The sequence below is a fragment of the Pristiophorus japonicus genome, chromosome 5 (assembly GCF_044704955.1).
Source record: "Pristiophorus japonicus isolate sPriJap1 chromosome 5, sPriJap1.hap1, whole genome shotgun sequence".
NCBI lineage: Eukaryota > Metazoa > Chordata > Chondrichthyes > Pristiophoridae > Pristiophorus > Pristiophorus japonicus.
The window spans coordinates 97588715-97612468 of NC_091981.1; the positions used below are offsets into that span (position 1 = coordinate 97588715).

At 40.3% G+C, this 23754-nt stretch overlaps 1 protein-coding gene across 2 annotated transcripts in view; it reads left to right on the forward strand.

Moving 5' to 3' along the window:
• Positions 1-23754, forward strand: part of LOC139264399 (vacuolar protein sorting-associated protein 4B) — a 42369-nt gene that overhangs the window by 16486 nt on the left and 2129 nt on the right. For both annotated transcript variants that reach the window (XM_070880792.1, XM_070880793.1), the window contains exons 3-10: positions 1644-1791; positions 6407-6468; positions 9205-9324; positions 11888-12044; positions 12927-13075; positions 18342-18423; positions 19639-19858; positions 22168-22308. In XM_070880792.1, coding sequence (XP_070736893.1) covers positions 1644-1791; positions 6407-6468; positions 9205-9324; positions 11888-12044; positions 12927-13075; positions 18342-18423; positions 19639-19858; positions 22168-22308 — 1079 coding nt within the window. The remainder of the gene's footprint in view (positions 1-1643; positions 1792-6406; positions 6469-9204; positions 9325-11887; positions 12045-12926; positions 13076-18341; positions 18424-19638; positions 19859-22167; positions 22309-23754) is intronic.

The window sequence follows — 23754 nt, forward strand, 5'->3', positions numbered from 1 at the left end:
CACAAAGTAAGAATCCAGATTAATGACGCCATTTTAAAAAGAAAAACAATGCATTGGGATTCATTTCTAGGGAGATAGAATTGAAAAGCATGTTATGTTAAACTTGTACAGAACCTTGGTTAAACCACATGGAGTACTGTACACAGTTCTGGTCTCCATATTATAAAAAGGATATCGAGGCACTGGAAAAGGTGCAAAATGATTTACAAGGATGATATCAGAACTGCGAGGTTTACAAGGGTGATGATGTCTGAACTGAGGTTATACCTAACAGGAAGGACTGAACAGGCTGGGGCTCTTTTCTGTGGAAGAGAGAAGGCTGGGGGTGACCTGATGGAGGTCTTTAAGATTATTAAAGGGTTTGCTAGGATAGACATAGGGTAGAAAATTATAGCATGTGTGATGAACACACGCACCCGAAGAGGCCTCGCAAATGCCAGTTCTTGGTGCGCAATGCGCATACGCTAAGAACCAGCTTTTGCGATCTGTCAATGTTTCGCACGCATCCCTGAGAGAAGGACAGGGATCTCTTGCCCAGCGAATGTCATTTAGGCGTATATCCTACTTTTACCAGCGTAAGAGTTTGAAAACATAGAAAAATTAAATTTAATCACTCATTTTTATATTAAAAACCTTGTCCATTAAGGTAAGTTTATTTTTAACCCTATTAAAACATTTAATTTCAATTAGTTTTAAATATGTGAGATGTTTCTTTTATTTATTGTTGTTTTTTGGGGGGGGGAGTTTCTCATTGGTAATGGGAGCGTGTACAAATGGAGTTCCCATTATTATCAATGAGAATACTAGATGTTCATTGGTGCTCCAGGCCCACGTGATCCCAGGATACAAATACATAGCTTGAATACATGTTTCCGTACACTGGACTGCGAAACTAGGCCTCCGACCGCAATCCTACGTCCTTCCAGGACCACCAGGTATTTTCGTTAAAAAAATTCAGGCCGGAGGTATTCACTCGAAGGAAGCCTCTGACTGCAGTTTTCCTCCCAATGTTTCAACTTGTGGGGGGCATAAATATAAGATAGTCACTAATAAATTCAATGGGGAATTGAGGAACAACTTCTTTACCCAGAGTGTAGTTAGAATGTGGATTTTGCTACCACATGGAGTAGTTAACATAGATGCATTGAAAGAGAAACTAGATAATTACATGAGGATTGAATGGGAGGGTATTCTGATGGGGTTAGATGAAGTAGCGTGGGAGGAGGCTCATGGAGTATAAACACCAGCTTAGATCATTCAAACCAAAAGGCCTGTTCTTATGTTGTGAATTCTATGCAACAGTGAACTCTGACAGTATTGTAGTGATTGGGCGCATTTTCCTATTTTCCTTTCTCTTGCCTTCCATCGCAATCTCTGAGCAATGACTAGTCATTAAAAAAAATTGAGGTGGGGGGCAAAGGGGGAATAAATAATTAGTTACCTGACTTCTAGATTAGTGAAGAGTGGTATTCTGTTTAGTGAACGTTTTCCATTCACGACATGCAGACTTCTCCAAATAGGGGCTGACAGGAATCTAGAAAATCCAGTGAAAAACATGAGCTAAAAAAATTGTAGCGCAGGAAGGTGGCTTTCTTGATTGTAATAAACCATAAAAGGTGAAAATTATTATTTTTTAATGTTAGATGAAGCTCAAGGTGCTAAAGCAAAAGAGAGCCTTCGAGCAAAATGTACAGAATACCTTGATCGAGCTGAAAAACTAAAGGAATATTTGCAAAAAAAACAAAAGGTCAAAAAGCCTATTGAAGAGTCAAACACAGGTGATGACAAAGGGTATGTATTTAAGTGTCTTGTAATTTTCTATTATGAAATGTTTGTCTTCAGTTTTGCATGACAAGATGCAGTGTAATATTTTCTTTTGTAACTATAATTCACAGGATAATAATGATGAGGAAGGCCATTCAGTCCATCTTAATTCATCTATCCAGAGAGATCCTAAAGTTCCCCTCCCCCATTTCAGCATCCAAATGTTTCTTAAACATTTCCTGGGTGTCATCTGCATTAATCTTCCTGGAAATATGAATTGATCAGCTGTGTGAAGAGCAACTTCCTGAGAGTTACAAATTTATCTTTTACTGGCTTGAATCTTTCCCCTAGTCCTACATTTGCAAGTTGATTTAAAGTAATATTCTAGATTTACGTTTTTTGTTTCCCTAATCATGTACTCTTTAAAATTACCGTACAAATGTGTTCTGTCAGCTGAAAAGTCCAAGTGTCCCTAGTCTTTCCTTCTAGTTCAGCTCTTTTGACATTAAGGAATCTTCCTCGTGACACTTCTCTGCGCTGGAGCTGGAGCTTGAATGCCACCATTGTCATGCTGATCAGAACTGGCCACAGTACTCAAAAGAACATTCAGACCAGGGACCTATACAGTGTGGTTACGACTTCTGACTTGTATTTTTACTGTTCTGTCTGTCTAGTTCAACATTCTGTTGACTTTATTGATTGCTGCTCTGCATTGGTTTGGACAAGTTGAGCGTCAGGTCTTCTAAAGCTGCTGGGTCTCTTGCGACGACTTCTTCTTTTGTTTTTGCAATGCCATTCATGAAGTACACCTGTTACCTTTCCCCCCCCCCCCCCCCCCCCAATGTGCAGCACTTCACACTTGTCTGCATTAAACGTCGTCCTCTATTGTTCTGTCCACTTACATATTTTATCCAACTCGCTCTGTAATTTGAGCTGATGTTGAGGACAGTTTCTCTGGCATTCTTCACTTCTGAGTCTGGATCAAGGCTGTGATGAGGTCTGGAGCGGTGTGGTTACAGAAGAACCCAAACTGAGCATTAGTGAGAAAGTGCTGCTTGATTAAAAACAGAAAATGCTGGAAATCTCAGCAGGTCAGGCAGCATCTGTGGCGATGCAGCAGAGTTAACGTTTCGGGTCGATGACCCTTCGTTATTGACCCAAAACATTAACTCTGCTTCCTCTCCTCAGATGCTGCATGACCTGCTGAGATTTCCAGCATTTTCTGTTTTTATTCCAGATTCAGCATCCGCAGTATTTTGCTTTTGTATAAGTGCTGCTTGATAGCATTTTTGAAGATTCCTCAACACTTTGTTGGTGATTGAAAGGAGATAGATGGGTTGTAATTGGCTGGGTTAGATTTTTCCTGCTTTTTGCAAATAGGGCATACTTGGCAAATTTTCCACATTGTTGGGCAGTTGCCAGTCTCTGGCTGCATTGGAACAGCTTGGCTAGGAATGTTTATAGCAATACATCTACAATGACATAAGCTGTAAGTGGTGTAACATTTCTTGGTACTAGTAAAAATTAGATGCACAGACATGACCGATACACTGGCTACAATATGTACAATCTACAGAATGCACTTCAGCAGCTTACCAAGCTTACTTCAACACCATCACCCAACCCCATGATCTATATCACTGAGAAGGACAAGAGCAGCAATATCATTGGAACATCATCACCTCCAAGTTCCTCGCAAAAGTTACACATCATCCTGATGTGTATAAATACTGCTGTTCCTTCATTGCCACAGGGTCAAAATCCTGGAAGTCCCTACCTGACTCCATTGTAAGTGCACCATCAGCGCAAGCACTATTGTAGTTCAAGAAGGCGATCTACCACTGCCACCTCTGGGCAACTAGGGATCGGTAATAAATGCAGCCTTGTCAGGGTCATCTACATCATGAGAACAAGTAAAAGAGAAAACATTCGGACATATGCTCTGGAGTAAAAAGCAAAAACCATTTAAGGTAAAGTATCAAACATATAAAACTTTTACAGTTAATTTCCAAAATGCAGTTAATGTCTAGTAATGACATCACTATCTAAAAGGAATGTGTATCTTTAGTGCTATTGTTTTCCAGTTCCGATTGCAAACAATACTGAAAAAAACGATAGTATAATCCAAACTGCAATTTATGCAGCAGTGAGGGAGTGCAGTATTATTGGAAATGCCATCTTTCTAATGAGACATCACACCCTGTCTGCCTGCTCAATGTAACAGTGCAAGTTGATAAGGCTATTAAGAGTGCAGACAAAGTACTGGAGTTCATTTCTCACACTAGAGAAAGTGCAGAAAAGATTTACAAGGACGTTATCAGAATTGAGAGAATGCTATCAGGAAACTCCAAGCTTGGGGCTCTTTTCTCTGGAAAAGGGAGACCTGATGGAGGTGTTTAAAATTATGAAGGATTCGACAGGGTAGATGGGGGCAAGTATTTCCACTTGAGGCCGAGTCCAGAGCAAGGTGCCATATGATCAAATAAAGAATTTAGGAGGAATTTCTTTATGCAGAGAGTGGTGAGAATGTGGAACACACTGCCACATGAAGTGATTTGAGCAGATACCATTGACACATTTAGAGGAAGGATTGATGCATACATGAAGGAGAAGGGGATAGAGGGATCTGGGGGCAGGGTAAAAAGATAATTAAAGGAGGAGGAGGCTTATATAGAGCATAAACAGCAGCATAGATCAGGTAGGCTGAATGACTTGTTTCTGTGCTGCAGATTTTATATGTATTTCTGTGTATGACCTGTACAAAAAGGGAGGCTATAACTGCTGAAGCATATGGCCCTCCGCACTAGGGATAACTGGAATATACTTTGTTATAGAACTGCAGTCTTCTGCCAAGTAAAGAAACGGACTGAACAATCTAAAAATGCTTAGAGCCAGTTCCTAGATTCAGAATTCAAAGACCAGTATAAAAACAGCTTAAAATGTGCTATTGCAACATGACTGCCCCTCAGCTTTTTTTTTTCCTATGCACTGTCAACATTACTGCCCAAATCATGGGTAATTAGAACCAAGTGGTAGTTCTTGCAGTAAGAATCAACTGCTTAACTTCAGCTTCTGTAGTTTTATTTTTTTCTACAATACAAATCTAGCCATTTACATTGGACTGCATAACAGCAAAGGTAAATGGACTCAATTTCCAAAAACTTCCAGTGAGGATTCAGCTCTGAAAACCTGGCTTGTGAAACAATCTTGCACATTATGCAGCAGAACAGGAGGTAGGCACATCATGCATTCAACAAGAACAGGAAATGCTGGAAAAACTCAGCAGGTCAGGAGGCATTTGTGGAGAGAATAGAGGAGTTAACGTATTATGTGTTCTCTCCAAAGATGCTGCCTCAAAGTGTTTTCAACGTCATCTGTTTTTATTTCAGATTTGCAGCATCTGACGATTTCTTTTCCTTGTTTACTTCACACCTTGTTCAGTACAACAAGACGGCCACTAAGGCCAGCAGCCAGGCAGGCCAGCTGAAGTAGCACTAGGAATGCTGGGGAGAGAATTTGAGTGCGAGGGTATAGGAACAAGGTAGCAGAAGGGTCTGACACTGAGCTGAGGAAGGGAAGAATCCCTAAGTGGAAGAAAGTAAGATGAATGCAAACGGGCACAGGGCTGGAGAAGATTGCAGATGTAGTGTGGAGGTCAGCCACGAAAGTATCTGAGGTTGAGGAATTTGAAACCGATGTGCTGAGGAGCAGCAAATCAATGGAGGGTGGCAATCACAGGGGTGGTGAGTAGGTAGGACTTTGTGTAGGGTAGGATGTGGAAATCAGCTGCCTGGATGATTTGTAGTGTGGGATGATAGCATTGGAAAAGTCACTTGGGTGTGATAAAGTCATGATTGAGGACTTAAGTCTCAGTGGGTGTGAGGAAGGATGGAGATTAGAGCTATTTTGGAGGTGAAAGCATGTGGTTAGGTGATGGAATGGAGCTACGTTCGGTCAAAATTGCACATCATGTTGAACTTGACGCTGGAAGGGTGGTGGCATCAGATGCTTAGGCATGGAGTTTCTAACTGCTTTTTATTGTGCAAGGGTACTATCAGTCAAGCTCTTCCAGGAGCCAGTCTTCCTTCCCCTTCAAATAAGGGTGGCACAAATAATTTCCTTATAATGAAGATACGAGAGCTCCAAGGGAAACTGACATTCACTTGCATGATTCTTTACTGATTAGGTATCAACTGGGCACAGAAAAAATAAAATTGCTTTTGATTCTTTTTGCTGAAGAATTGTGCAGTGTCAAAATGACAGCAGTACATTTAGTTTTTTCTTCTTTTGCATATTTACGAACTTCCTAGCCTTCATAGACATAACACAACCAATGGATAAGGGACAAGCTGTTTGTCACTAAATTAGCTATCAGAGGTACATGTGGATTTGGAATTGCTTTCTCCCTAGCAAGCTGCTTGGCTGCTGGTTGGTGCCTCTCTACCGCACACATTGACATTCGGCCTCAGCAAAGTGGCGAAGTGAGCCTGCATCCCATCACTAATGGTTGAGATATTTTACATAAATATTCCTTTTATTTTTGATTTGTGTCTCAAATGTATGCTTGTATTGTTTACTCCATAGTATAAAAGAAGCCATGGGTTTATCCTTTCAATGCGATTTATTTGGATTTTTATTGCAGGAATGAGAGTGACGGAGAGGCTGACAATTCTGAAAAGAAGAAATTACAGAGTCAGCTACAAGGTGACTAGGCTAACTTGTGAAATGATTGGTACATTCCATATCCATTCAGTTGTAACTTGCTGTTCTCAGTATGAAATTATCAGATACAACAGACGTGCATTTTATTGGCAAGTCTCCTGTGGTGCTGCTGTCAGTAAGTCAGGTTGTGTGGTTTTATAAGGACAGGAATACTGTACTGTGTAAAACACTTATTCTGCTGCTAAAGGCTACAATGTCTATTTAATAAGTAAACATTGTGAATTAATTCAATAGTTAATTGTTCAAAGTAGAGATCAGAATCCTATGGGCAGGTTAGTTAAAAGCCTGCAGATGTTGGATGTCTATTGTTTCCTTGTACTGGATAATTTTTTCTGCATACTGGAATTGATTGCCTTTGTTTCTTTATACTTTTGATATATCTATCTTTTGGTGGTTCTCGCATGACATTGACAGGAGTCAAGGGTAATGCTGATTCGCTCAAATTTCTGAGGAACTATTAAAAAAAAACTTTCACTATCTCAACATCTTTCCAAATCTTTTCAGTGGTCAAATGCACTTTGTCACCACCCAACACCTAGCGACACCATAATCTTGACTGAACAATTCCACAGAAGATCAGCCAGTGAAATTTATTCCCCATGTATATCACATTACATAAATAAATGCATGTAACATGGAGGCAAAGGCAGCTCAGGAAGGGGAAAATAGGCTGGCTCAGGATCATATCGCTGTATTATTTTGTCCAATCGAGTAGTGTTGGGAATGGGGTCTGAGCTGCAATTTGTTCAGGGTTTTTTTTTAAAAAGAGAATGCAGAAGGACACCTAAACATGAACCTGCACTTTGAGGGTATTCCTCTATTAGCAGGTGTTTCACCATGTACAGCCTGCAGTCACGTCCAGTATGTGTTTCACCTGATGGCTGTGCATACTTTCCAGGCTTCATTGGATACCAATCAAGGACAGGGGCCATGGTTGCTTTTATTTTATTGCCTTTATTGTCCTCCCCTCATTATCCCAAGGCCAATCTCACTGAGGGCACTTGAACTGACCTTCCATTGGCATGGGTGAGATCAGCTAACTCAGTACAGACTAGGGATAGAAGCTACAAGCTTCCTGATTTTGGGCCGAGTTGTATGATAGGTGGGGCATACTGAACTTGGGGTCTGCTCATGAGCCTCATGGCTCACACACACTCTGAAATTAGGCACACTGCACCTGCTCAGCCTGCACAATCCAAGTTCAGCTCACATGGTCACAGCCTTTGGCAAAAATGAAAAAAAAATTAAAGCACTTAAAAACACAAAACAATTTTCTAGTTAAATTTAAACACATTACTGTGAAATACGTAATTTTTGTGTTGTGTTGTGTTTAAACATTTATTTCTGAAATTAGAAATTTCAATTACTGAGGGAAAAAATGGACAGATGAGAATAATTTCAGAAAGCGTTTTGAGTGATTTGTGAGAAACTAGGGCCTAGATTGTGCAACCACAGGGCGATAAACTTACAATAAAAGCGCAACAATTGTGCGTCAAACAGGGTGATGCCTTTAAATTTGAAATACCCTATCACTGGAATAACAGACTGCAGTGACAATGAGTTTTCAATAAAAGTGTCCCCTGTATTGAATTTAATATATAATGGATATATTAAGAGCATCAGTAATTTAGACCACACTTGGAATATTGGGTGCTAATTCAACACTTCAGTAAAGGAGCAAATCAAAGCTGTTTTGATTCTTTGCCTTTTTTTAAACTTCACTCAAACCTAACACTAGACAAAAGCAGGAAATATTTTTCTTATCACACACACTACTTGTAGGTCTTAAATTCCTTTTAATTTTAGTCGAAAAACGTTGGAGAGTAGGTTTGCATAAGGGCCCTCTTTTCAAAAATAACCAATTGGAGAAAAGGTCTGGATCAGTTTTGGCTCCCTGTTGCTTTTCGTCCTTTCTGCCACTGAAATCTTCATGTGTGCATTACCCACTTGCAGTCTCAATTACTCCATGAACTCCATCTTATCCAAAACTCTGCTACTTGTCCCCATCCTTCAGGGTTCCATTCGCCTATAGCCTCATCCTCGTTCACTTCATTTGGCGCTCAGAGCCGTAAAACCTCAAATTTGAAAGTTATGTCCCGGTCTTTAAATCCCTCTATGGCCTCATGCTTCCCTGTTTCTGTGACTTCCTTCAACCGTATAGACCTCTTTATCCCACCACCTGCCACTGCTCTCACTTTAGCCTCTTGTGAATCCCTTCCATCCTTTCCCCCACCATTGGCAACCATGCAATCAGCCATGTAAATCCCACACTCTGAAATTCTTTCTTAAGCCACTCTGCTGCTCCATTTCCCTTTCCTCCTTTTAACACCTCCCTTAAAACCTACTTCTTTAACCAAGCTTTTTGCACACATAATTTATCTCCCTATGGATCGTTGTTCATTTTCCTCATCCTTCAGTGGAGTGCATTGGGATACTTTTCTACATTAAAGGCATTATATAAGTGCAAGATTTTTTGGTTCCATTACTTTGTTTGATTTAGCTTTCTTTAAATGCACAGAACAAATTGCCATATCAGCTCTTGCAGTATGGAAATCATAAATTCTCAAAATCCAGTGCCACTGATGACACTAGAGCTCACTATTTAAATTTTAATATCCAAAATAAGACCAACAAAGAAAAAACATAATTATTTGAGCCCTAATGCAACTCTGCTAAACTCATGCTTCTTGTATCTTTAAATTTCTTCTTGCTGTGTAGGTGCCATCGTTATGGAGAAGCCAAATGTGGGTTGGAATGACGTTGCAGGTCTAGAAGGTGCCAAAGAAGCTCTTAAAGAGGCTGTGATTTTGCCCATTAAGTTTCCTCATCTGTTTACAGGTTAGTAACATTTCACGGGACTGACCTATCTCTATCTATATCTCTCATAAAAAATCTTGCACAGGGCACACATTCCATTAGAATGTGCTATATAAACATTGCAACGGGAATTCTGATATTAAAATATCAACACCTGCCTGTCACGCTTATCTCTGACTATTACTGTGCCAAGGAGTAACATTCTAATAGAAATGGGGTGGGGGGGGGGAAAGAGAGAGGAGAGAAAGAGACTGGGGGGGGTGGTGGGAGGGGAGAGAGAGGGAACTCTGGGAGAGGAGGTCAGGAACTCGGTGGGGGGGTGGAAAAAGGCATAGAGAGCACCATGGGAATGGGGGGTAGAACGTGATCTAGGTTGAAAGGGGGCAGTTGAGAGTGAGAACGTGATCCAGATGGTAAGATGGATCACATTCTTCCAGCCCCACCCGCTTTACACCCACACCATGTTCTCCCTCTCCTCCTCCTACACATGGTTGATTTCTCAGAAAACTCGGTGCGTGTGTGGCAAGTGACATCGTTGAACTGGACGAAATCCATAAGTCACGACATTGCCACTATTCACTTCATACCCAATAAACCTGTTAACAATCCGTGACCGCCACACGAACATAAGAACATAAGAAATAGGAGCAGGAATAAGGCATTCGGCCCCTTGAGCCTGCTCCGCCATTTAATACGATCATGGCTGATCTGATCATGAACTCGGGTCCACTTCCCTGCCCACTCCCCATAACCCCTTATTCCTTTATCGGTTAAGAAACTGTCTATCTCTGTCTTAAATTTATTCAATGTTCCAGCTTCCACAGCTCTGAGGCAGTGAATTCCATAGATTTACAACCCTCAGAGAAGAAATTCCTCCTCATCTTAGTTTTAAATGGGCAGCCCCTTATTCTAAGATTATGCCCCTTAGTTCTCGTCTCCCCCATCAGTGGAAACCTCCTCTCTGCATCCACCGTGTCAAGCCCCCTCATAATCTTATACGTTTCAATAAGATCACCTCTCATTCTTCTAAATTCCAATGAGTAGAGGCCCAACCTACTCAACCTTTCCTCATAAGTCAACCCTATCTATGGTGGGGGGGCTGTGGGGGAAGGTCAGAAACTTGTTGGGGGAAGGTCCGGAGCTCTGGCAGGGGGAGAAAAGAACTCTGGAGGGGTTGGGGTGGGGCGGAAGGTCAGGAACTTGGGTCAGTTGGGGGGGGAAGGTCAGGCACTTGGGTGGGGGGGAATGTCAGAAACTTGGAAGGGGGCAGGAAGAGAATATCAGAAACTTGGGCTTGGGGAGTGGGAAGGTCAGGCACTTGGGCAGTGGAGGTGTGGGCAGGAACTTGTTTGCGGGGGTGGGAGAAGGTCTTAACCTGCAGTATGAGCCCTATCTGTTCCAAGTGAGCTCTGTTCTGTCTGGAGTTGGCAGTCAGAATGACTCGAATTATACTTTGCAAGGTCATTGATTACGTAGGCCATTAGAGGGAGCAACGTGCGGCAGCATGCCACTGCAGGCAGCAGCGCGTGCTGCTGCAGGAGTGCGACGGTTGCGAAGCCAGGTCGTTGATTGCAGTGTGGGCAGGCACAGCAGGAGCAGCGAGGTCAGGGCGAAGGAGCGGCAAAAGTTTGTAGAGGGAAGTGACCGGGGCCGAGGAGAGGGGAGGACCATGGGGTAGCACGGGCTAGCCCACACTGCGATATGTGTGCGCACTGGGTCCGTGCTGCAGAGCTGGTCTCCAATCGTCTTGGGTAATCCTTGTCACTGGACCAAGACCCGTGTGGTGGCTGGTGTGCAACGGCCACCACATGTTAAAAAAAATCCACGCGCAGGCATCCTTCAAGATGTAGAATATTAGGTTTTTCATTGAAACGCTTGTGAACTCATCCCTTTTTGGCATGGAAGCAGGTCATCCTCGTTTCGAGGGATTGCCTATGATGATGATTACGTAGGCAGGGCGGTTCGAAATTACACATTTCAAAGAAACTGCTGGGTATGTCTTATCCTCCAAGGGGTCCAATCAGCAATCAGGTGTTGTGATCAAGGAGACCCAATCAGAGCTTTAGCTGTTGCAAAATACCGTGCCCACGGCCATTTCAGCTAGTAGACCCGAAGGGGATTTCCATTGTCTCAAAGCCACAGTAATATGCATATGCAGGCAGCATTGATACTCGCATGTCAATGATGGACTAGCCATCACAGCCTCTTTAGGTTGCTAATTAACACTTTAAATCACCACAGTGTTCCAGGCTAACAGCTTATTGTTAGAAAAAATTGTTGAACTGGACATTATAGAAATATTGTATGTTTCAAAAGACAATTCATGCAATACAGGTGAAGGTCAAATTGTTAACATTCATTATGCTTCTTAAAAAGATAATTTGGAGTACTCTATTTTCCAGAATGACTATAACCTATCATTTCACTTAGTGATATGTGATATGAAATTAGGTTTCCAGTTCTTTAAGAAGTACCTGATGTAGCTTTCACATATTCTTACATAGTTATGATTATAAAGATGATTTGTAGCAGGATTTTGGAATTCAAATGTGATCTCTCTCTCTCTCTCTCTCTCTCTCTCTAGGTAAACGGACTCCATGGAGAGGAATCCTTCTGTTTGGTCCTCCTGGAACTGGCAAGTCCTATCTGGCAAAAGCTGTGGCAAAGGAAGCAAACAACTCTACATTTTTCTCAATCTCCTCTTCTGACTTGGTCTCTAAATGGCTTGGAGAAAGTGAAAAGTGAGTTTCTATCATGTTCGTTGTATGGAGCTTAGAATTGATATCTTTGATAACTACCTATTTGCAAATTGATAGGGAATTTTATATTTCCCTGGGTCGAACAAATCTTCTCTTTGAGAGCTATTTTTGCAGGATATTGCACTTCATGTTTTCTGTACCATTTCAATCCAGATCTGAAGTGTTAGCACATTCAAAGTAAAATTAACATGTGCCATTGCTGTCTGAGGCCAGTTGGACTTGTGTGGATCTTTGGAAAGGAGTCGTCTTAATATTATTACAGTCAACAGTCTTTTAAAATTCTAATGAAGCAGATGTTTATTCAGCAAATGGCATAAATTATATTGAATCCACTGAACTCTCCAAAATGTTATGTTATACTTGTGTGCATTTCTCTTCCAAGACATTTATTTTTATTTTTCGAAGCTGCACTTTGATTTTTTTTTTAATAAAATTTTCAAATTGTGCTTTTCCTTTGCAAGGAATACAGTACTAAATTGTCCATGGCACACCCCACAATTAGTTGATTAATTTTAAGTGTATTTTTGACATACATATGTTCGCACACGTACATGCAAGATAGTGACAGAATTGGGAGAGAACCTCCACAAAGCCACCAGTAGCCAGAGCCTGCAACTAGAATGTGGCGGTTGACATGGCAAAATTAAATGGGGAATGTTGATATCGCAATTTAGGTTGGTAAATCTTGACCCAAAATGATTAAAAATCCTGAAAAAAGAAGTAAGATTTGTGGACAGGAAGTGCACAAGACCTTTCAGATGTCAGTTACATCTTAGGCATTTTTTCATGGTTGCACCACTGGAATGATTATTGCTATAAAAAAGCACTAAATACTGTCTTTTTAATCAACTTTGCTCTACCTAGGTTGGTAAAGAATTTATTTCAGCTTGCCCGAGAAAACAAGCCTTCAATTATCTTCATTGATGAGGTTGATTCACTTTGTGGCTCGAGGAGTGAAAATGAAAGTGAAGCTGCAAGGCGTATCAAAACTGAATTCCTGGTTCAGATGCAGGGTAAGCATCTTTGGGTTAGTTAAGAACTAGTCTTGTTTATAGTTTGAGGTGTAAAATTGTATGTAGAATACAACAACTTAAAGCATGGAATCAAAAAAGTTCATTCAGGCCAGCAGACTCATTCTTTCCACTAACTTCTGTTTTATTGTGGACTCTAGCCAACCAATTAACCTTCTGAGCAAAGGTTTTTAAAGTTTTTCTCTCTCAATTCATCCCAAAAGCAAATTAAGTGAAACTCCAGTATGTCAACCAAATATTATATCCTTTGTTCCTGATTGGTTGTTTTCCATGACTTGATGTTTCTATGGTGCCAGCAAAACTATTGTGCTATACAAACCTCAAACCTATTCCAGATATTTGTGGTTCTTGTTTTAAAAGCTGTTGATCAACACTTAATTAACAGGTTTTGGTGAGAGTCTGTTCCACTAATTAAGTCTACATGGAGCTCATTCATTTTGTCTATCTTGTCATATTCCGAATTTGAAGCCTATATATTCATAGAATCAACAGGAGGAGGCCGTTCAGTTTTTCGTGCCTGTGGTGGCTCTTTGAAAGAGCAGGTGTGTTTAGTCCGACATCCCCACTTTTTGCCCATAACCTTGTAAGTTCCTCATCCTCAAGTACCTGTCCAACTCCCTTCCAAAATTATTTATGGAATCAGTTTCCACCACCTTTTCAGGTAGAGTGTCCATCCCGACAACTGAGTGGAAAAATTTCTCATCTCCCCTCTAGATCATTTTCCGATTATTTCAAATCTATGATCTCTAGTTATTGACCCACTCGTCTGAGGGAATATTTTTTCCCTATTTACTCTATCCAAACCTCATCATCTTAAAAACCTCTATTACGTCACCTCTTAACCATCTCTGTTCCAAAGAGAACAGTCCTAATTTTCCAACCTATCCTCATAACTGAAGTCTCTCATCCCTGCAAACAACCTGGTAAATCTCCTCATAACCCTTTCTTATGCCTTTACATCTTTCCTGAAGTGTGGTGCCCAGAATTGTCCACAAGACTTCAGGTGAGGTAGAACCAGTGATTTATAATATTCTAGCATGAGCTCTTTGCTTTTATATTCTATTTCTCTATTTATAAACCCAAATAACCCATATGCCTTTTTAACCACCTTATCAGTTTGCCCTGCCACCTTTAAGGATTTGTGTATATGGAAATCAAGATCTCTCTGCTCATCTACACTTTTCAAAATCGTGCCACTTATAGTATACTGTCTTTCCATATTAGTCCTCCCAAAGTGCATCATTTCACACTTGTCCGCATTGAACTCCATTTGCCATGCTTCTGCCCATTTCACCATCCTGTCTGTCATCCTGAAGCCTATAACTATCCTCCTCATGATCTACTACTTTGCCAAGTTTGATATCATCTGCAAGCTTTATAATGCTGCTTCCTACACTAGAGTCTAGGCTGTTTTATAAAAATTCTTCTCGGCATTTAAAAATAAAATTAAATAACTGAAATAAAGAAATGAAAGAACTTGTATTTATATACCACCTTTCACTTCCTCAGGAAGTCCAAAAGTGCTTCACAGTCAATAAATGACTTTGAATTGTAGTCACTGTTAAGTTCTTACATTTCTTTATTTCAGTTATTTCATTTTATTTTTAAATGCCGAGAAGAATTTTTATAAAACAGCCTGGACTCTAGTGTAGGGAGCAGCATTATAAAGTTTGCAGATGATATGAAACTTGGCAAAGTTTCATGATCATGTGGAGGATAGTTATAGGCTTCAGGATGACAGACAGGATGGTGAAATGGGCAGAAGCATGGCAAATGAAGTTCAATACGGACAAGTGTGAAATGATGCACTTTGGAAGGACTAATATGGAAAGACAATATACTATAAGTGGCACGATTTTGAAAAGTGTAGATGAGTAGAGAGATCTTGGTATCCATATACACAAATCCTTAAAGGTGGCAGGGCAAACTGATAAGGTGGTTAAAAGGGAGCCAATTGGCAGAAAGCAAGCACTCCCAAACAGCAATGAGATAGGTCAGTTAGGCTTAAGTGACTGTCTTAATCAATTTGATATAACAACTACTTGTATTTATATAGCACCTTTAATGTAGTAAAACATTCTTGCTTACACCTGCCTGTCATTATTAAAACAGCACAATGGTTCCTCAGTGATCAAATCAATATAATGTCAGTATAAAATTTTCAGCAATGCTCCCATTTAACAAACTACAAAAATTCTAAACGAGGGCATACAATGTGGCCAAGACAAGTGGGAGGCCAGAGAATTGGGAAACTTTTAAAAGCCAGAAAAGAACTAAAAAAATAATAGCGAGGGAAGATAGATTATGAAAGTAAATGAGCACGAAATGCTTCTACAGGTACATAAAAGTAAAAAGGAAAAGAGTGGCTAAAGTAAATGTTAGTTCCCTAGAGGATGAGACTGGGGAATTAATAATGGGGAACAGGGAAATGGCAGAGACGTTGAACAAATACTTTGTATCTGTCTCCATGGTAGAAGACACTAAAAACATCCCAATAGTGGATAATCAAGGGGCTATAGAGGGAGGAACTTAATACAATCGCTATCACTAATGAAGTAGTACTCGGTAAAATAATGGGACTAAAGGCAGACAAGTCCCCTGGACCTAATGACATATATCCTAGGGTCTTAAAAGAAGTGGCTGAAAAGATAGTGGATGCATTGATTGTAATCTACCAAAATTCCCTGGGTTCTGGGGCAGTCCCAGCGGATTGGAAAAATGTAAATGTAACACCCCTATTTTTAAAAAAGGAGGCAGACAAAAAGCAGGAAACTATAGACCAGTTAGGCTAACATCTGTCATTGGGAAAATGCTAGAGTCCATTATTAAGGAAGCAGTTGCGGGACAATTGGAAAAGCATAATTCAATCAAGCAGAGTCAGCATGGTTTTATAAAAGGGAAATCATGTTTGACAAATTTGCTAATGTTCTTTTAGGATATAACGAGCAGGGTGGATAAAGGGGAACTAGTGGATGTGGTGTATTTGGATTTCCAGAAGGCATTTGATAAAGTGCCACATAAACGTTACTGCACAAGATAAAAGTTCACGGGGTTGGGGGTAATGTATTAGCATGGATAGAGAATTAGCTAACTAACAGAAAACAGAGAGTCGGGATAAATGGGTCATTTTCCGGTTGGCAAACTGACTCATAGGGTGCCTTAGGGATCGGTGCTGGGTCCTCAACTATTTACAATCTATATTAATGACTTGGATGAAGGGACCGAGTGTAATGTAGCCAAGTTTGCTGATGATACAAAGATGGGTGGGAAAGCAAATTGTGAGGATGACACACAAAATCTGCAAAGGGATATAGACAGGCTAAGTGAGTGGGCAAAAATTTGGCAGATGGAATATAGGGCCCAAGTTTCCACATGATTTGCGCCTGATTTTTAGGAGCAACTGGTGGAGAACGGACTATCTTAGAAATCGCAATTCTCCACATTTTTTTTTCTGCAGTTCTAGTCAGGTAGAACAGTTCTACTTTGGAACAGAATTTTTTCTTCAAAAGGGGGCGTGTCCGGCCACTGACGCCTGATTTCAAAGTTTCCACAGTGAAAACGTACTCCAAACTAACTTAGAATGGAGCAAGTGAAGATTTTTGTAGAACTGAAAAAACCTGTTCTACACATTAAAAAATCAGGCGCAGTTTACAAATTAGGCGTCCAGAACGAGGGGGGGGGGCAAGGGAACTCATTAAATTCTACAATAAATCCTTATTTATACTTCTACAAATATTATACAAATAAATCCAACCTGAATAAACATTTATAAGCAAAGAAAAGATTAAATAAACCACCTTCCTACCTGTGTGAAAGTGCTTCAGGCACGGAGAATGCTGCAGCCGTTCGTTCCCGCGGGGGGGAGGGGGGGGGGAATTAAACAACCGTTTAGTTCCCATGGAGGGGAGGGGGGGGGGAATTAAACAACCGTTTAGTTCCCATGGAGGGGAGGGGGGGGGGAATTAAACAGCCGCTTCGTTCCCGGGGAGGGGGGGATATTTCCACTCGGGAAACTAAAACTAGGGGACATAGTCTCAGAATAAGGGGCTGCCCATTTAAAACTGAGTTGAGGAGGAATTTCTTCTGTGGATTGTAAATCTGTGGAATTCTCTGCCCCAGAGAGTTATGGAGGTTGGGTCATTGAATATAAGGCGGAGATAGACAGATTTTTGAGCGATAAGGGAATAAAGGGTTATGGGGAGCAGGCAGGGAAGTGGAGCTGAGACCTTGATCAGATCAGCCATGATCTTATTAAATGGCGGAGCAGGCTCGAGGGGCCAGGTGGCCTACTCCTGCTCCTATTTCTTATGTTCTTAAAAGATAATGAATACAAATCTGCAGTTTAATTTTGGGTTCTAAATAGCACATGGCAGAAAAGCTGGCAGCAAGTTCAGCTCTGTGAATATTTCTTTATGTAACTGTTTGCCATGTGGGTGTGCTGATTGCTACAGGTCCCAGTCTAAAAGAAGCCTATGCTCCCAGGTTGTTTTATGAAATATTTAAATAACTAAGTCATTGCAGTTTAAATTTGGTATTTTACTGCAGAAAAATGGTAAACCTGTCAACTTTTTAGTGCTTGTATTTAATAAATATGGTTGTCTAGGAAATATTTACTGTAAATAACTAGACAGAAGTTCATATTCATTTTGCTTAGTCTTTCAGTAGCTGAAAGCTATTTGAAAGCTGTAATCCAAGAACACCCATCAGTTTTTTGATGCTACACCTCTCTCCCCAGATAATCTTGAAACTTGTACATCTTTATCAATGGCTCTCAAAATGTTTCATATAACTTTACTGCTATGTGGCATTTTCATTACAGTTTTCAAGAATATTTCTATCCAACAACATTACTCCTGCCTTACTATATAATCTATATCAAAATCAGAATGCCTGAATTGATCATTTGCTGTGATTTGCGCAAATAGAAACTGACATGTTCTATTGAAATATGTTAACCTTAATATGTATTGATGGAAATTTGCTGTCCTATGAACTGCAATCTTCCTTTTAATAAATAATTTGTCCCATCACTGAGTTAGGAACCTGAGCATTAACTAGCACAAGTCTGACTATAACACTGGGATATATATACCTGATTTATTTATACTAAATCTCACTTTATGGAATATCCAACATGACCAGATTCTGAAAAAATGAAATTCACCCTGTCACTATTCTAAATTCCTACTATGTACTGTTATGTACACAATGCACACTACACAATAAAACTACTGATAACTTTTGACAGGTGTTGGAGTAGATAATGAAGGAATCCTGGTACTTGGAGCAACAAATATCCCATGGGTTCTTGATTCTGCCATAAGAAGAAGGTAAAATGTGTTTATGCAACTGTTATATATTTAGTAATGCCTTGTAAATGACACAAACATCTGTCAAAAGATTAGCCATACCAGTAAACATATGACTCCCAGTTAGCATGCATGGAACAATGATGGCACTTCCTTTTCTGATTGACAAACCTGTCAAGACAACTGAAAGCATCCCCTTGTGAAGTGCTGCACTGCTAAGAGTTACAGAGCAGCCTTTCAATAAAACAATTATCTCTTGACAAAGAAGAACATTCAAAATTTTGTATGCATGTTTCATGCTGCTATTGAATAGTGTAATTGTATAAAGAGCTGTGACTCTTGGATATGAAATAATATGTATAACCTCCTAAGGTACTCTTGTCATTTCCCTCTTATAGAAAAGAAATAACTAGAACAGTATATGGGAAATCCTAAATGCATGCATCAAACCAAATGACCCAGAATTGACGTGTTATTACCCATTTGAAATTGACTGCAACTTCAGGATTTAGCGCATGCACATCCCAATGTGGAAATCCTGAAGTTGCAGTCAGTCATTCACTGCTCAGACACTGGTGGTACTGTGCCCCCCCCCCCCCCCCCCCAATAGCCGTCAATCAGTGTAATCAGGTAAATTAGTGAAACTGACGAATTTTAGATTTTCCGCAGTAATATCGCTGTTAAATATCACATTAAAAGTTAGACCATGTTGGATTAGCTGTAACTGGGGTTTTACAGCCTATTGACTGCTAAACAAATGTTATGGCCCTGAAAAACTAAATTTATCTCTGGTATTGATGTAAATTTGGTACCCAATTCATAATTTATCACCATAGAATTCTAAATTATTGCATGTAAATTGTTTCTAGTGGTGTCTACCTGAATTGATGTTCTGATGATGGAATAGTGTTCTGTTAATGCAGTATCCCAAAAACGAATGCAAATGATCATGTACATCGAGTTCGGTCTATCCACTTACCAATGTGAATTCAGCCCCTCACCCCATCCCTAACTTAGTAAATCAATGCTGGTATATTGATTTAACGCCGTGTATGGGATTATACAGAGAGTCATGTATGTTTATATGCACAATGGTGTTTTACAGGCAATGAACACTACCATTGCTGACCAAGTCAAATTGTGTTGGTACTGGTGAGGTGGCTAATGCACCTCACTCTCACTGGTGCCTTTGGCATAACAACATTTCTTTCTTACACTGAAACTGTTGTTTTCTAGATTTGAGAAACGTATCTACATTCCATTACCTGAGCAGGCTGCTCGCTCTGTGATGTTTAAATTGCACCTCGGAACTACGCAAAACAGTCTGTCTGATGAAGATTACCGGATACTGGCAAAGAAAACAGATGGGTATTCTGGGGCTGACATCAGTATCATAGTACGAGATGCTTTGATGCAGCCAGTCAGGAAGGTTCAGTCAGCTACTCATTTCAAGAAGGTAAGGTACCACAAAAATAAAGTGTAGTAATTTTCAGGAAAGATGTAGCCATTCTATTGACAGTATAGATACAAACTATGAACAATGACGGTCAGGTAAAGACCCTCTGGTCCATCGAGCCTGTTTCTCACAATTGCGATATCTTGTGTATCACAATATATACACTATACCCCAGCTGAAACCATGTGATCTCGTGGGAGAGGCAAAAATTCCCGGATAAAAACACCAGGCCAATTTGCGGGGGAAAATCGGGGAATTCCTCTCCATCCCATCTAGACGATTGAAACTAGTCCAGGCGATCGCTCTTGCCCTGAATTCCCTGCAATACCTACCTTCTGTAAGAGGTGATCTCCGTCCCAGCCAGGAACAGGTCCAGCTCTCGCTTGAAGGAATTCAGTGACTCAATATCCACTACACAAGATGGCAGCCTGTTCCAAAGGTCCACTCTTCTGAGAAAAGAACCTTCTCTTGACATCTAACCTAGATCTAGCCTTATACAACTTAAATATGTTAGCCTTGGTCCTCCCTAACCTTATTCAATTGAAACAAACTGAAACATATCTATTCCCGTCATTATCTTATGAACCTCACAGATCACCCCTAATTCTGCTTCTCTAAAGTGTAGAGTCCCAACTCTTTTAGCCTATCTTTATAACTGAGATGCTTTAAACTGTGAATTAGTCTCGTGACCCTCCTCTGTACCCTTCCCAAAGCCTCAATATCGCCCACCATGTGAGGAGACTAAAACTGGACATTGTATTTCAAGTGCGGCCTGACTAAGGTCTTGTATAATTCTAGATAATTGTAAAGAAATTACATTAAGCAATGTTGCAATTCTTTTTTTTCCCCTTTCTCCTCATTCCTTTGGCTCACATCTCTTCACAGTCATTAGTTCTGTCTTCTATGTATTGCTACTAGAATTTGGATAATAGTGCCCAAAATGAGTCACCCTCCCTTTATGTTCTTCATATTCTAATTCTCTCATTAAGGAATGCCTTACCTCCAACCCATTTCCTTTACTGTCCACTCTAACATGGCTTTCGAATAGTTTCATTCATAATTGTTGCAACAAAAGGATTGCATCTCAAATTGTTTCCCTTTCTGTATCCTTAAGGTGTGCTAGTATGCCATAGGGCTCCATTTTACACCACCTCTTCATTTAGAAGCTACCCTCGGTGACATCATCCAAATCATTCAGTTTTAACATACACCATCGATACCCAGTTTTATACCTTTCTGCCTCCACTGAGTCCAAGGCTGTTGCTAAACTCCCAGTTGCCCACCAGATATTAAGACCAGGATGAATCAAAGGTTCTTCCAACTTACCGTTTGATAATTTCTGCCAGCACCTATCTGCCCTGGTTCGGACTCCGTCAAACTCCCACTGCCACCTTAGGCTAAGACTGGAGGTTTGAAGCCTAGACATCTTGCTCAACCCTGAGTTGAGGTTGCATCCTCGCATTGTCACATCTGATTAGTTACTAAGGCTGCTTTCGTTCACCTTTGAACCATTACCACCTTCCCCTCATGTTTTCGAGGCTCTCCTAAAAACACTTCTCTTGACCATAGTTGTTGTTTATGACTTGGCAAGTTTAGTTACAGCCCGAGATGTCTGTCATAAAACTGTTGTAAAATAGTGGCTGCATCAACTTCGAATCATAGAAGCTTATGAGACAGAAGGAGGCCATTCGGCCCATCGTGTCTGTGCCGGCTGAAAGAGATATCCAGCGTAAACGCAGCTCTGGATCTGCAGCACTTCAAGTGCACATCCAAGTATTTTTAAATGCAGGAGGGTTTCTGCCTCTACCACTCTGTCAGGCAGTGACTTCCTGACCCCCACCATCCTCTGGGTGAAGAAATTTCCCCTCAAATCTCCTCTAAACCTCCTACCAATTACTTTAAATCTATGCCCCCTGGTTATTGAACTCTCTGCTAAGGAAAATTGGTGCTTCCTATCCACTCTATCTAATTTTATGCATGTAACATCTTAGCAATTGACTACTATAGGTTGCCAGCTAGTTCTGATAAAAGGTGATCGACCTGAAATGTTAACTTTGTTTCTCTCTCCACAGATACTGACAACTGCTGAGTGTTTCCAACATTTTCTGTTTTTATTTCCGATTTCCAGCATCTGCAATATTTTGCTTTTGCTTAGGTTAGCAGCTTGTTGCATAGAGATTTTACCCTGTTAACACCTCTATTAACCATTGTATAGAAGAATCATTTCAATTAAATTCATAGTGTTCGACACATTGTTAACTTGGAGCATATTGGATAAGTATAGTTTGCCTTTATTTTTTACTTTGTAGGTCAGAGGTCCTTCAAATGCAGATCCAGATGTGATTGTGAATGACCTCCTAACCCCATGTTCACCTGGTGATCCCAATGCTTTGGAGATGACTTGGAATGACGTTCCAGGGGATAAACTTCTGGAACCTGTAGTCTCCATGGTAAGTGGTCTTAATTTTTGCAGATCTTGCTATTGTACCTCAGCCTGTGATAGATCTCTGGTTGTTTATAGTTCCCCCTCTCAGTATGTCAAGAAGATTGAATGTTTAAAACCACCTTCCATGGCTTTCCAAACTAATCTTATTGAAAAAGTTTGCAACATACATCCATACTTGTATAATAATTTGGTAGCTGGCTCATATGCATAGTGTGTGAAACATGCTAATTGGTTACTTTTTACTAAATGTGAAATTTGAGCCAGTCAAAAATGACTGGTTGTGCGATTGTTCCTATTATTAACATCGTTTTATTACATATAAGGTGCTGAGATGCTTTGAAATACGATAAAATACTACGTAAAGGCAATTGTACTTTTCATAGACTGTATTTCATGATCACAAGCATTTTCATTCAAGATAAAAAGAATCACATTCTTCAAAAAATCCAAAAATTTGTGTGCTGTGAGATTTCTATTTCCCCATTACTTCTCCCTTTTAAAATGTTCTTGACCTTGTCATTTTAGGGATTTTGGATCTGAAAATGTTTCCTTATCTCCTCCTATTCCTCACTGCCATTTAAGGACCCCTGTCACAGGCTTCTTCTGATTTCCCAGTCTCGGTCTTGCATTTCTTTTCATTCTTGAAGCTCTGTGTTGACTTGGGCTGCCTTTTGCAATGTTTTAGGGCCACTGTACATATGCAGTCTTTGTTCTACATGTATGAGATTTTACTACCACTGCAAAACAACAATCAGCAAGAAAATAAATTGCTGACCTGCTTAATAAAATAATGCATTGCAAATCAGAAGAAGTCATGCTTATACTGTACAGTCACTCTAGTCAACTTAATACTGGGAAACGTTTAGGCCCTGGAGGTGAGAGAGGCACAATACTGAGCCTGAGAATCTAAAGAATGAATTATGAGCAAAGGGTGGAGAACCAAGCCTTTCAAAATTTAAAAATGAGGCAACTGAAAGAGGACCTCTGATATGAAAGTTGGTAGATGGTATAGAAAGGTGAGTTTCTTTCCAGATGAATGAGTTAGGATAGGTCAAATGATTTCTCTTATCCATATCTGTCTTGTAAACTATTCAGTAACTGTTTTTGCCCCTCAGTCACATGATTGCCCTGCGATGGTGAGCTCAGCACTTTCAATAACACCTGGTTTTTCACCTATTGTGCAATGCTAGTTTTTGAGACAGTATGCATGCGCCATTTAAGCCAACAGTAATGCTGTAGCCAGTCCAGTTGCTCCTAGACTTTGACATTTTGGCTTCCGGCCATTAACTAACACACAGGAACAGGAATAGGCCAATTCGTGTCTCGAGCCTGTTCCACTTCAATTAGATCATGGCTGACCTGTATCTTAACTCCATGCCTCGTTCAGTAACCCTTAATATCATTGCCTAACAAAAATCTTATCACTCTCGTTTTTTTGACATTTTCAATT